General features: G+C 39.5%; 2 protein-coding genes across 3 annotated transcripts in view; both read left to right on the forward strand.

Annotated features, from left to right (window-relative positions):
• Window positions 1-6,286, forward strand: part of efna1b (ephrin-A1b) — an 11,139-nt gene extending 4,853 nt beyond the window's left edge. The window contains exons 2-4 of the mRNA XM_062422641.1: window positions 4,411-4,706; window positions 4,807-4,995; window positions 5,155-6,286. Of these exons, the coding sequence (XP_062278625.1) occupies window positions 4,411-4,706; window positions 4,807-4,995; window positions 5,155-5,276 (607 nt within the window). The 3' untranslated portion in view covers window positions 5,277-6,286. The remainder of the gene's footprint in view (window positions 1-4,410; window positions 4,707-4,806; window positions 4,996-5,154) is intronic.
• Window positions 1-12,498, forward strand: part of slc50a1 (solute carrier family 50 member 1) — a 390,175-nt gene that overhangs the window by 375,620 nt on the left and 2,057 nt on the right. Inside the window, exons 2-5 of one of the 2 annotated variants that reach the window (XM_062423402.1) lie at window positions 9,955-10,135; window positions 10,373-10,450; window positions 10,554-10,677; window positions 10,769-10,930. In XM_062423402.1, coding sequence (XP_062279386.1) covers window positions 10,068-10,135; window positions 10,373-10,450; window positions 10,554-10,677; window positions 10,769-10,930 — 432 coding nt within the window. In that variant the 5' untranslated portion in view covers window positions 9,955-10,067. Of the gene's footprint in view, window positions 1-9,930; window positions 10,136-10,372; window positions 10,451-10,553; window positions 10,678-10,768; window positions 10,931-12,498 lie in introns of those variants that run through there. The other variant, XM_062423401.1, reaches the window with a different exon arrangement.

The raw sequence follows: 12,498 nt of genomic DNA on the forward strand, positions 1-12,498 counted from the left end.
GGGTGGAATTAGCAATAATCAAATGGACTTCTGTTTATATATCTGTGTATGTTTAGTTTTGCCTGGATTAATTCAAAACTTTTTGGTCCAATAAAAGTTATAGAATAATTTATGTAAATTTTGGAAGTTACTGAACTTGTTCCCTCTAACTCTGTCAGACAGACATACACAGATTAACTCTCTGTGACCCCCCCAACATTTTAAACAAAGCATGATACCGTTTGGCCTTTTTCTATTCATCGCAGACAAAATGGGGAGGCTACAAAAAGGGTGACAGGGTGAAAAGATTTGGGGGGTTGGAGAAGAGGAAGGGGCCTAGATGCAGGGTGAGAGAAGGGTTGAACTGGTGAAAGGGATTTGTGTTGAGAAATTAGTCTGGATGAAGAGCTCTGGTATATTATGTCAGCATTAAGAGAGAAGACAAAATAGAAGATAGGGAAGGGGGGTGGGCCGCTTTAGTGAGAATAAAAGAGAAGCAGACGGAGGGAGGAGAGAGTGGACAGTGATGGATGAAGGGAGGGGGAGAAGTTTGGAATTGAATAAGTGAGAAACGGCAGTGCTGACAATTTTAAACCCTCTCATTCTGCAAAGGGCCAAAAGGATTCTTAGCATCTTAACTATATCATGCATCTGTGTATAAGCACAAACATATTTGAAAGTCCTGGAAACTGAAGCGTTCAGAGCTGGATTGATAATCTTGGCAGGGACTGCAGATTGTATTTATATGTAGTGGAGGAAGAATTCCCACTGGCTTTCTCACTGCAAGAATATGAGATAGAGGAAGAATGGAGGTAGATTAGGTTGGAACCTAATATAGAAAGACATTTCAGTGTATTAGATTGGCTCTAATAGAGTATCCCACTAGTGAGCAGCTAAACCCATTAGAACCACTGACAGCTCCTCAGCCTCTGTGAAAGGAGGTGTGAATCTGCCATACCACAGCAAATTAATAGGGTATTACGTGTACACCTCAAAGTAAAAGTATGTGAGAGTGTGACTGGAAATTTGATGAGTGCGCCATATGAGAACATCGTCCAAACCGCAGCCCCCCATTGTGACATTCCAGTGTGTACACACTTACTACTGATTACCTGCAGAGCAAATGGTGGGGGATGCATCTGTTTAGTGTTTCAGTGGTGCTGACTCGCTCCCCAAGTGTGTTGTGTGTGTGAAACAAATATCTTCAGTGCTGAGTCAGATGCTAGTGTGTGTGAGAAATTACGACCCTGAACTCTAACCCCAGCGACCTGGCTGCCAGTTTGAAACACTCCCCAGAGAGAGGGTGAAAGAGTTCCTGTGTCAGTTGTTTGACCGAACCAGTGAGAGCTCAGGGGACAAATGGAGGGACAGCAGAGTTGTCAGGGAGAGATGGGGGAAAGGAAAAAGGGATTGACAGGGAAGAAGAAAAGAAGAATAGACAATGGCAAGGCTTCAAAGTTCCAGTGACGAGGGCAAAGTGTGGAATAACTCACCTACTGTCATAACCACTAGTGCTCCAATTATTTTATGTCCTTACAACACACACACACTTTGCCCGCTGACGCAAATGCTACAGTGCTTTAGCAGTGAGGAATGACCTGTTTGTAGGAGAGAGGAAGAAAGACTACAGCTACCTTCAGCTGTTTACCCACACCTCAGTTACATGCGCGCGCACACACACACACACACACGCTCAAGCACACAAGAGGCTCCAGTAAGCCTTGATAAACAGATGTGCTCATGAGCCCGGGGCACGAGACACCCGGAACAAGGGTCTTCAGAGAATCCCTCTCCCGTGAAAACACACTCACACATGCACACACTCGGAAAGAAACAGTGTGAAAATTAGGTTTGCAACAATGTGAGCTCACTCACACACCTGGCTCCCTGTCTCACATAGCTATCACATCCATGCGACTCTCACTCTTCCGAGAACTGTCAGTCAGAGGCGAAGGAAGACGCAGGGAGATACAAGAGTCTCCAGCATGTCGAGAGCTTTGATGACTGAGACGTAAAGTTGGAGTGCGAGGAGGATGGATAGGAGAGGACGAGTTAAAGACACGGTGGAGCAAGATGGATTGCAACTTTTCCCAGTTCCTTGACTTCTTGTCACATAAAGATAACTCAATCCACCACAAGAACTCTCATTGAAACATAAGCAAATCTTAGATGCTTTTTGTAAAATCACTAAAAATGCTCTCACAGTCATATGAGCACATATATTACACACAACCACACCAGTTAGGGCAGTGAAAGCACTGCAGGGGGTAAGGTAGAGGGGTTGAAGAGGCCCAGTAGCCTTCAGGCATTCTGTCTTTGGGGAGGGAAAGGGTATAATTACACCCCATTCATTCCTCCTCCCCTCCTTTTCTAGAGAACACATTGGCCCCAGACCCCTAACAGCTTTTAATTAGCCAGAGCAATGGAGGAGGGGGAAATGAGGAGGTGAAGAGAAGGATAAAAGGAGAGTTTTTCTTAAAAGCACGAATATGAGCCGTGAATGAAATTAGCAACAGAATCGGTCTGTTTTGTTGGCTTTTGACAAGCCTGTGTTTTCATGCAGAGGTCAGTCAGGCCACTAACAAGGACACAAGTGTGGGAAAAAAGGTGTATCCCATACAATTTAAAACTATTCTTTCTTCAGATGGAACCACTTCAACATCTCCAAACATCTTGTTTTCTCGAACTCTGTTATTACTGGTTTGACTCAAACGAAAACAAAATTACAATGAGTGGCGATTATTCAGCCAATTAGTGTTGTTCCCTTTCACTGACTCACATGCACCCCCAAACACACACACATACATATACACACAAACAAAGGTGTCCACACCTGCACAGGAGTGTACACACTCACAAAGAACTTTTTTTTAGAGAGCGAGAACACTGATTGTAAGTGTAGGGTGGTGATCAGCCTATTTGCCTTGAATAACAAGTGCAGAGAGCTGGGCTCCGCTAACAAAGCATGTTTTGACAGGTAGGTTAGTGTTAACCAATACACCCACACACACACACACACACACACACACACACACACACACATGCAGGAAGGAGAGGTTAGAGGCCCACGTTTGGAGCCAGTGTGTCTGTGACTTGGCCAGGGGGTCCTAACAGGAGCCACAAAAACAGGAGAGGGGGGGGTCAGAGCCACCACTTTGATGCTGAGGCACACACTTACAATGGCAGACACGGGAGCTGTTTGGTTGTCACTTTCACTCCCACACAACACACAGAGGGGTTCACACAAACACAAGTATCCACAAGCAGTCCCTCAGTTTAAACACAGATCAAATTTACAGATTAGAGCTTGTTAGCCCCTGAGGTTAAAATCAGAGTAACACCCAAATTATCAATCCTTCTTCACCTGCTGGCTCTTGGCTGATTTGACAGCAGCAGCCCCACATCACATTAACCTGCATATTTTGGCCTCACCTGCATCATAGTAACTTTAAAAGACCACATTTGTTACACATTTGTTGGAAATTGTATACAACTACCTGCATCTCCACACGTATTCAGACTTAACATCTTTGTAGTTATACTTATTTTCCACCGTTTCTCTGCACTTCATTAGGACAACAAGCATGGGAAGTGAGCAAAGTGGAGACTAGACGGCTCAAAAGAGCCATAAAACTAAATGAAGGGTAAAGATGAAAAGAGAGAAGGAGAGCGACAGACTGACTGTCTCCACCCACTCTGTCTCCGTCTTTGATGAAATCAGAAAAAATTGAAAGAAGGAGAGACAGAGATACAGATAGAGTCCGCAGATCAGGGTGAGAAATCTGAACAGGAGCTGCAACACTAATTGACAAACTTTTAGGTGGAGACATTTTTGTGAAAACTGTTTAAAAGGATTTGACAGAACGAGTCACTGAGTTGAATAGATAGAAAGAGGGAAGCAGTGGACTAGCAGAGAAAGTGAAAAGAAGGAAGGGGGGGTGAGCTGTCATTTAAAATCGTGTCTACTAGTAAGCAGGTGAGAAGTGAAACTCTGCTCAAGGCAAAACAAGGAAAAAGAGCAGAAAGGTGTGGTAGAATGGTGGCAGGGCTTTATGTGATTCAAGGTGTGTTTCCTTGTCTGAAAACTAAATGAACAAGTCCAGCCTGATCAGGCTCTTTCTAATTATGTCACAGTGATGGGCTTGTGCAAGCACATTGAAACATGTCAACAAAAAACATCCTCACATGCAACCTGGCACCCTACTAATGTGTAAAGGCAAGCCATGCGTGTGAGTAAGTTTGTTTATTGGTGTCTATGTGAGATCAGCCCTCATTATTATTCTTAATGGTTGTGTTGTAAGAGCCAGGTTTCCAGGGTGTGTGTTGAACATGTGCACAAAATCCTAGCAGATAGATAAACGCCTCTATTAATTATGATGAAGGGTGAGGACATTTGTCAGTAACCACCTGTTTCTTCCTGTCTCCCTGCAGCTTCCTGTGGGATGAGCACACAGTGGAAGTGCGCATCAACGACTATCTGGACATCATCTGCCCCCACTACACCCACGGCGAGGTGTCATTGCATGTAGCTGAGCGCTATGTACTGTACATGGTGGAGAAGGAGGACTACGACGTGTGTAAACCTCACTCCTTCGACCAACTCCGTTGGGAGTGCTCACGACCCTTTGCTCCCCACGCTCCTGAAAAATTCTCTGAGAAGTTCCAGCGCTTCACGCCTTTCACCCTGGGCAAGGAGTTCAGACAGGGAGAGAGCTATTATTATATCTGTGAGTGTTTAACATTCATTTTCATTACATTATATAATCTTATCATGCTCTTGAGAAACCTTCTTGTATTGAAATTTTCCCCCTCTCTGACTCTTTCCAGCCAAGCCAATGCATCACCATGGCCAGGATTGTATGAAGCTAAAGGTGGATGTTGTCGGGCATAAAGGTTCTGGAAAGACCCATCCAGTCAAATCCAAGGCCGAAGAGCCAGGGAAAAGTATGGATGGAGGAAAAGAGAAGTTTCCTGCTGCTGGAGGAGTACACAACCCCTCTAACCGGCTCCCAGCAGGTGAGGATTCTTTTGCAAAAAAACAAAACAAAACCCAGACAGATTCAAAATAGTCATAGCAGTCCTGCGTCTAAGATGAGCTCAGCTGGGTGTGTTTACCATGACTAAATGATGAAATCAAATACTGACTCTCCCTCCCTTGTTTTTTTTTTTCCTTAGATGACCCTGCTGTCATGGAGCCAAATGTTCAGAGGAGTATCGGCAGTTCAGGAACACAGCTGGTCTCCTTGTCAATCTTCTTTACCATGATCTCAGTCTTGTTATCCTTGACGCTACACTAAGGCTTGCTGGGACACTATCACAGAGACAATGCTAAAACCTAATGCAGGTCATTGGGACCATAAAGACTCAGAGATTTTTTATACATTTTTATACGAGCATGGACAGTCGTGTGTGATTGTGTGTTTGATGTGTTTGTTTTGCGTGAATGTGGAGCGTTGATCGTTCCAAAGAAGAGGACCTCAAAGATGTTTTTTATTACTTCATTTAAAGGACAGCTATTCTCATCTTTGACCATTTAAGATACGAGCAAAACTGCAGCAAGCAACCTGATCAAAAATAATAATTCATTAATATCAGATTGAAAATTACACAAGGATTACAATATCCTCAAGATCATGTTTTTTTTTCAATTGTTCATACCATTGGTACAGTAATTCCTCAGACTCTCACCTTCATTTTTCTTCCTCTACATGTAGAGAAATTATTAATTATGTGTTTTGGAAATGTTGTTGGTAACTGCCAACGTTATGTAGGATTTGTGTCATGTTGTTGTGTAGCACTCAGCTCCCGGTTACTCAAGTCTCTGTCAAAACCACTGTGACTCCAAAAGACAAAATACAGTGGCAGACATTGTAAATTAGGTATTGTGGTTGAAATGCACCATACATAAAATATCTGACAAGTAAATAAAGTATATATTTGATAATGTTTAAATACCACTTGTATGGTTAAAAAAGGCCAACTGATCCAAATATCAGAAAAAAATGATTCCAGAAAAATTGCATAAGTTTTTCATGCCATAAATCATCACCAATATGTCATTGTTGAGAGCCACTTCAAGAAAATCAAACAAATATTTTAGGGAGCTGAGCTTTTTTAGCGCTTATTAAATCTCAAATATACTGTTGTGACGTATCATGGTACACTGGCCGGTGATTGCAGATGCGATCCAACTTGCATGTTGTCAAACCTCAAAGTGAAGGGACTTCTAAGAACACATTTTGTTTTCTTCTTAGACAAACTTGTTATCATTTTGTAAATGTTTATATGTAAATTTGTACATATAAAAAACTATAAGAAACTGTTTTAAAATGTGAAAATAAAAAAATGTGATGTAATAAACATTCCTGTCTTTCTTTTAATCAGTGAAATGTATATTTGCACAAACACTCTGACATCATTGAGAGTTTGATGGATGACACAATATTTTGGCAAAGCTTTCCATCTCCCGGCCGAAGAAATCTCTCCAGCTCCCCTCCACATTTCCACCCCCAGGTCTTTCCCAACCTCTATTTTCTCATCCCCTCTTCTCTGCCCTTCTGTCTTTCATCCCTTGTGACACAGTTTGCTCTGGCTTAGATTTCACAGTCTGAAAACCAAACACGAGGGACTAGAGGGGGGACGATGAAGGAGCGAGAGAGCCGGATAGTGCAGGGAGAGAGCCCCACAAGCAAACTGACAACTGGGTGTGAAGGTGTCACTCTCGCCTCCTTGCTCACACGCTTTCACTCTTTTTTGCCCTTTCTTGCCCTGTCTTTTACTTCTCTGTACATCCTCTTTGGAGGGAAAGCTAAAAATCTGTCTGCACAGAGGTATGTTAGAATGAAGATGAGCGCAGTGCGCAAACCTCAGAGCTGACTGAAAACTGTCAAAAGTCTCCATCCACTGTAAAACCACGCAACATATACATTCAAAACCAGATCATAAAAATGACTTATTTGCTTTTCCACAATCACGTCATAGTTTCAAACCTTTACTGCAGATGATCACACAGGCGCAGAGAGCGTGTGCAATGTAACACCCATGTAGAGGTACTACATGTCTAGATGCAAGGCAGCCTTCACTGAGCCTGATGGAACAGACCAAACATGGTATTCGCTCTAAAGTGGGCCTCTGTAGTGCGTCAGTTCAAGATGATGTCATATAGCAATATGTAACAATGCAATATGCAAAATGCAGTCAGATTATAGCTGTAAAATGGATGATTACTCAACTATAACACAAAATAAAACAGTAGTGGAGTAAGTTTTCAATTCCTGCATTCAGTTTTCTGCTTGCATAAACATCAAAATGTATCAAAATGCAGCTGCTAAGAACAAAGAAGAACAAGAACAAGAAACAAAGAAAGAACAAAAATACCTACAATTTTAAATTTGTACAAAATGTAGGCAATTAAACTCTGAGATGCAAAAATCCCATCTCCAGTTTATACGTGTTTTCCATGTATTCAAATCAGTTGGACAGTTTTGTTCGCTTCCTAAGGGTTCCCAGAGTATAAATTCTCTAAAACTTATTCAATCAGAACCAGGTTTGTTGCCAAGTAGGTTTGCACATACAAGGAATTTACTTTCATGTTGTGGAGCATAGCAATCAGAAGATATGAAGTAAGAGAAAGTACCAGAAAAGTTGAGTCATCATAAATAACATAAATATAAATAGATAATCACTACATAAAATGTGTAAAACACAGTGAATTTTGCAGAATATATTTTGATGTTGTATGAATCTCAGTTTACAAAGTGTCTAGTTACTATAGCCATTACATATAGTACATTTTTGTAGAGTTAAAACCATATTTTCACCTGAAATATAGTTGAATTACAGATTAAAAACAAAAAATGTATATTAGTTACTTTCCATCACTGGATTACACGAATAACATAAACATATATATGTGAAATGACCAAGGGAATATAAATAACAAGGTCAGATAAATAAATAAATAATGTACTTGTAATATAAATGTGTATATTGTTTCCAGGGGATTCACAGAAACGGGAGAGGAACTGTCTCAAAAGGAGAAGAAATTACAGTTTAATAACAAAAAGATCAAATATGAGCCAGAAAGATAAAACTGCTCAACAGCTACAGTATTATAGAAAATGCCACTGAGGACAAAACAAATTAAATGAAAAAAAATTAAATGTCAAACAGATGCAAAATTTCAACAGGACTAGAACAAAAAGAAAATGAAGGAGAGGAAGGGAGAAAATTATGCATCAAAGACTGTTGGTAAAGGTCAAATTTGAGACCCTTTTGAAAAGTGAAGAGTGAGTGAGAGGCGTTGGGAAGAGCTCCGCAGTGAATAAACTGCACCACTGAAAGCCTCATCTACTCCTTTCAGCTCTGATGCTCAGTCCTGACGGCCGGATGCAGGAGATGAAGCCGGCTGCTTTGAGGGTTTGTGATGGTGGGGGAGGTAAGAGAAGTAAGAAAATACCTTGTAGGTGATTAGAATTAATTTGCTGAAAGGGAAGGTAGCTGTATTAAATGATGAAATATGAAACCTCATCTCAAATGCTGCATATAACATCCATGAAATTACCACTGACCACTTAAAAATTATACATATTGACTGAAATTTAAGCAAATACATTGGTGTGTCCCAGTGGAATGTGTTTTTAGTTGTAATTTTGAACAAAAACATTATGAAAAAAATATAACTCAAAGTTCATCTACTTTTATTTTTTGAAGAAATAAAAAGCTTTCGATCTTTTTCTGCTGCATTTAAAAAGTCCAGATAAAATACAAAATGGACCAATTACTTTTTTTTTTTTACCAAAACAGAAAAGAATTATGTTGTGATTGTGTATGCACATACAAACCTTGTACATGCATTTATAACACAATACAAGTGACTCTTCTTCTGCTTATGTGATGTTTATTTATCCTGTATGTCAGTTTTGTTGGATTAATTAAGTTATATTCAGGGTTGGGAAGGTTACTTTGGAAATGTAATAGGTTACAGATTACTAGTTAATCTGTTTAAAATGTTATAAATAATATTAATAACTATTATAATTACTTAATCAAAGCAATGTCACTTAGGCCTATTACATTTGATTACTCTTTGATTACTTTTCTAATTTTCTAAGAAATGTTTTCAGCTGTTAGAGTAAGTGTACCCATTAAGCCCACCAAAATCTAAGTTCAGGTGTTTTTCATGGATACTGACATGATTTATAAGGGAGATAATTTCTTATAAAACAAGATTTATCTCTAATTTGAAAATGTTTTCATTGGTTCATGTAGATTTTGGAATGTAAAATAAAGATATTTTATGAAAAAAAGTCAAAAGTCTGACATTGGCTTAATTGGTACTTGGACACTATTTAAACCACCATCATGAATTATTTACAAAATACAAAAATATATTTTTTTCAAAGAATTAAAAACAGCAATATATGAATTCAGTAACAGTATTTTTTTATGAGGGAAAATAATCCCTCTTCCTGAGCAAAATCTTAAAGGTCTGACTTCAGATGTAACCTCCTTTGTTATCAACAACATTTTCATAGGTAACTGAAATTCTATTACACATTTGTTCTCAGTAACTGTAACGGATTACAGTTACATTTATTTTGTAATTAAATTACGTTACATGTGTGTAACTAGTTACTCCCCAACACTACTTATATTTAACTCCCACATCTATTTTTCAGAAGCTGTGCTCGCCTCTCTGACTTCACTCCATCCATCAAGTCAAACCATCTACTTATTATAATTTTTTTTTTTAAATTATAATATTCATAATATACATCCAGGTATACATAAAACTCATCCTCCAGCTCATTGACAGCACCTTCCACATGTTTTTACTTGACGACGTCATGCGCGAGTTCCGCCATCGTTTTGGCGCCCTATTGGAGCAAACCCAACCACGTGTTTTACCACACAGCCAGTCAGCGTGCAGAAAGCGTCAATACGCTGACTGCAAACACGGAAATACTGCTAGAGAAAATCAGCGCACTATAGTTATTTGCTATCTTTAATTTCATTGCAGCTCCGACACCTTCTAATCAAAAGCAGAGTACCAGAACTGGCAGTGCTTCTGTTTTTACCCCCCTTCTATGGAGTTGCTGCAGCTGCTATCATGGACCTGCATCGTGTTTACAGTCGGGATGTTCTCGACTGGACTGTAAGTTGAAATGTTTATTGTAGTGTCATTTTTATCCTTATTAGCCTCTTTAACTTCATCTGGTTGGTAGAGAATAAAAGAGTGGTTAAATAGATGCAGATGTTCTGAAATTGTTGCACCTCCTTGTCCAAGCTGTCAGCCACACAGTGATGGTGACTTGTGATAACTTTGTCTTCTTTATTGACTTTTCTCTGCCTATCTCTCTGTCTCTCTCTTTCTTTCTGTGTGTTTTTACAGGACCGACCTAAAGAAGATGCGAGACTCCAAGAGTGCCGACAACATCCAGTTTCTCCCTTTCCTCACCACGTGTCTTAAGTAAGTGTGTTTGTGCACAAACCCTGATCTTTCACTATGATCAGATCAGCACCTTTGTATGACACTCTGGTCCGCACATCTAATGCTCCTCTTTTTGTCATAGTAACCTGGGTTGGCTGTATTATGGGATGCTGAAGAGAGATCAAACGATTGTATTGGTCAACGTTATCGGAGCTCTTCTGCAGATCCTCTATGTTGCCACGTATCTCCACTACACAAAACAAAAGGTCAGTATGTAGACTTAGGATCAGCTTACGTTGGGTGTGTTGTTTGCACACTTATCCCGTATCACCTTCATGTGTTTGTTTTTTGTTTTAGAGGTTGGTGATGTCCCAGACGCTTGCAGCAGGAATGGTTCTGACCTGCGGCTGGTTCTACTTCACCACGTTTCTTCCTCAGGGAGACACTCAGCTCAGCCAGCTAGGCCTCACCTGCAGCGTAATCACCGTCAGCATGTACCTGTCGCCCCTCACTGACTTGGTATGAAACATATGCATTACAGACAGCATGTAAAAAGTCAGATGTACTTTTCTTTTTTTACTGGACTAATATACCCCATTTACACCTGGCATTAACAAGCGATCTGTATCTGGATGTGAATACACTCAGAAAGTATTGTAATCAGACTGTGATCTGATCAGTCAGACCACATTTGGAAGCAATCAGATGCAACCTGTACAGCGTGAGCACATTCACACGTAAAAAAAAAAAAATCCACCCAGCAAGTTGAAAGGTCACAGAACTTGAGTAGTTGAAGTGGCTAAAAGTCTTTTCTTTGAGAAAAAAAAAAAAAAAAAGAATGACGCCAATCCACAGCATTGCTTTCCATCACCTAAGACTCGCCATGCTTGTTGTGAAGTCCACCAATTTGCATACTGAGATCCAATCATAGTGCAGGCACAAATGAGAAAACAAGAGTTTGTTTTAATACAAGGTGTAAATAAAAATACCCATAGATCACATGTCATTATCAAGATAATGTATGTGAATACAGATCACATGTTAATAGCAGGTGTAAACGGGGCAACAGATTATGTAATATAATATGCTGCACTTTGAAATGCAGTCACAGTTGAGTGATCATGATAATCATAAGTAAAACATTTTGCGATTATTAACAATATCTCCTCATATGAAGGAAATTTAATTGGTATTCTTTGGTGCTGAAACGATCAGTCCCTTAATTTTTTTAAGTCATTTATCAAGATAGAAGCCAAACATTTGCTGGTTTTCAGCTTTTCAAGTCAGTGAGTATTTTTTAGATGTCTGTCAATAGCACTGGATTATTTATTGGACAAATGTAGAAAATTTGAACACATCAAGTTATGATCCTGCAAATTATGATGAGCATTCTCCAGTCTATTTTTATCAGATATTGTTGGAACAAATTGTCATCTTTTATTCTTCTTTTTTTTCCGAAAGATGGTAGACAAGACAGTGAGTTATTGCTTTGCTTGAACTGTGATCTATAATTCATGGTAACTAGTCATTTTTGGTTTTTTCGCCCATGAAAAAACAGAAAAAACATGTCAAGCTGGTTGCATTTCAAAGTGCAGCTTGAAAATTGTGCATCCCATCATCCCAATACCTCTGAATTATAGTGTTTTATATTCTGCAGCACTGAACATTTGCCATAAAAAATAATCTAACAATGGCAAAAATTTGGATTTGTAAATGCAAAAGTTGATTTTACCTCCTGAAAGTATGGAGTATTTTAAATGAATTCTTTTAAATCAATTAAGAGTTTGTGTCACAGTTGTTATCAACATCACAATATTTACTTGAAAACATAATTTGCTTTTTGCTTTAGACTGTAACTTTACAGCTTGCTGTGATATGTCAGTTTGATTTTCACCTCACTCTTTTTCAGTACAGACAACTGTAAACAGCACATTTAGTCTTCTTCTCTGACCTTATATGCCATTGTGTCTCCCACACATACAGCTGTTTACCAGTGAAGACATAAATCCTCTGGCCTCTCTTTCCTTTTTGTCTCTTTTTTTCATCCCGTGGCTCAGTCTACTATCCTGTTTGTCTCCTTCCCCCCA

This window comes from Scomber scombrus, chromosome 7 (genome assembly GCF_963691925.1).
Source record: "Scomber scombrus chromosome 7, fScoSco1.1, whole genome shotgun sequence".
NCBI lineage: Eukaryota > Metazoa > Chordata > Actinopteri > Scombriformes > Scombridae > Scomber > Scomber scombrus.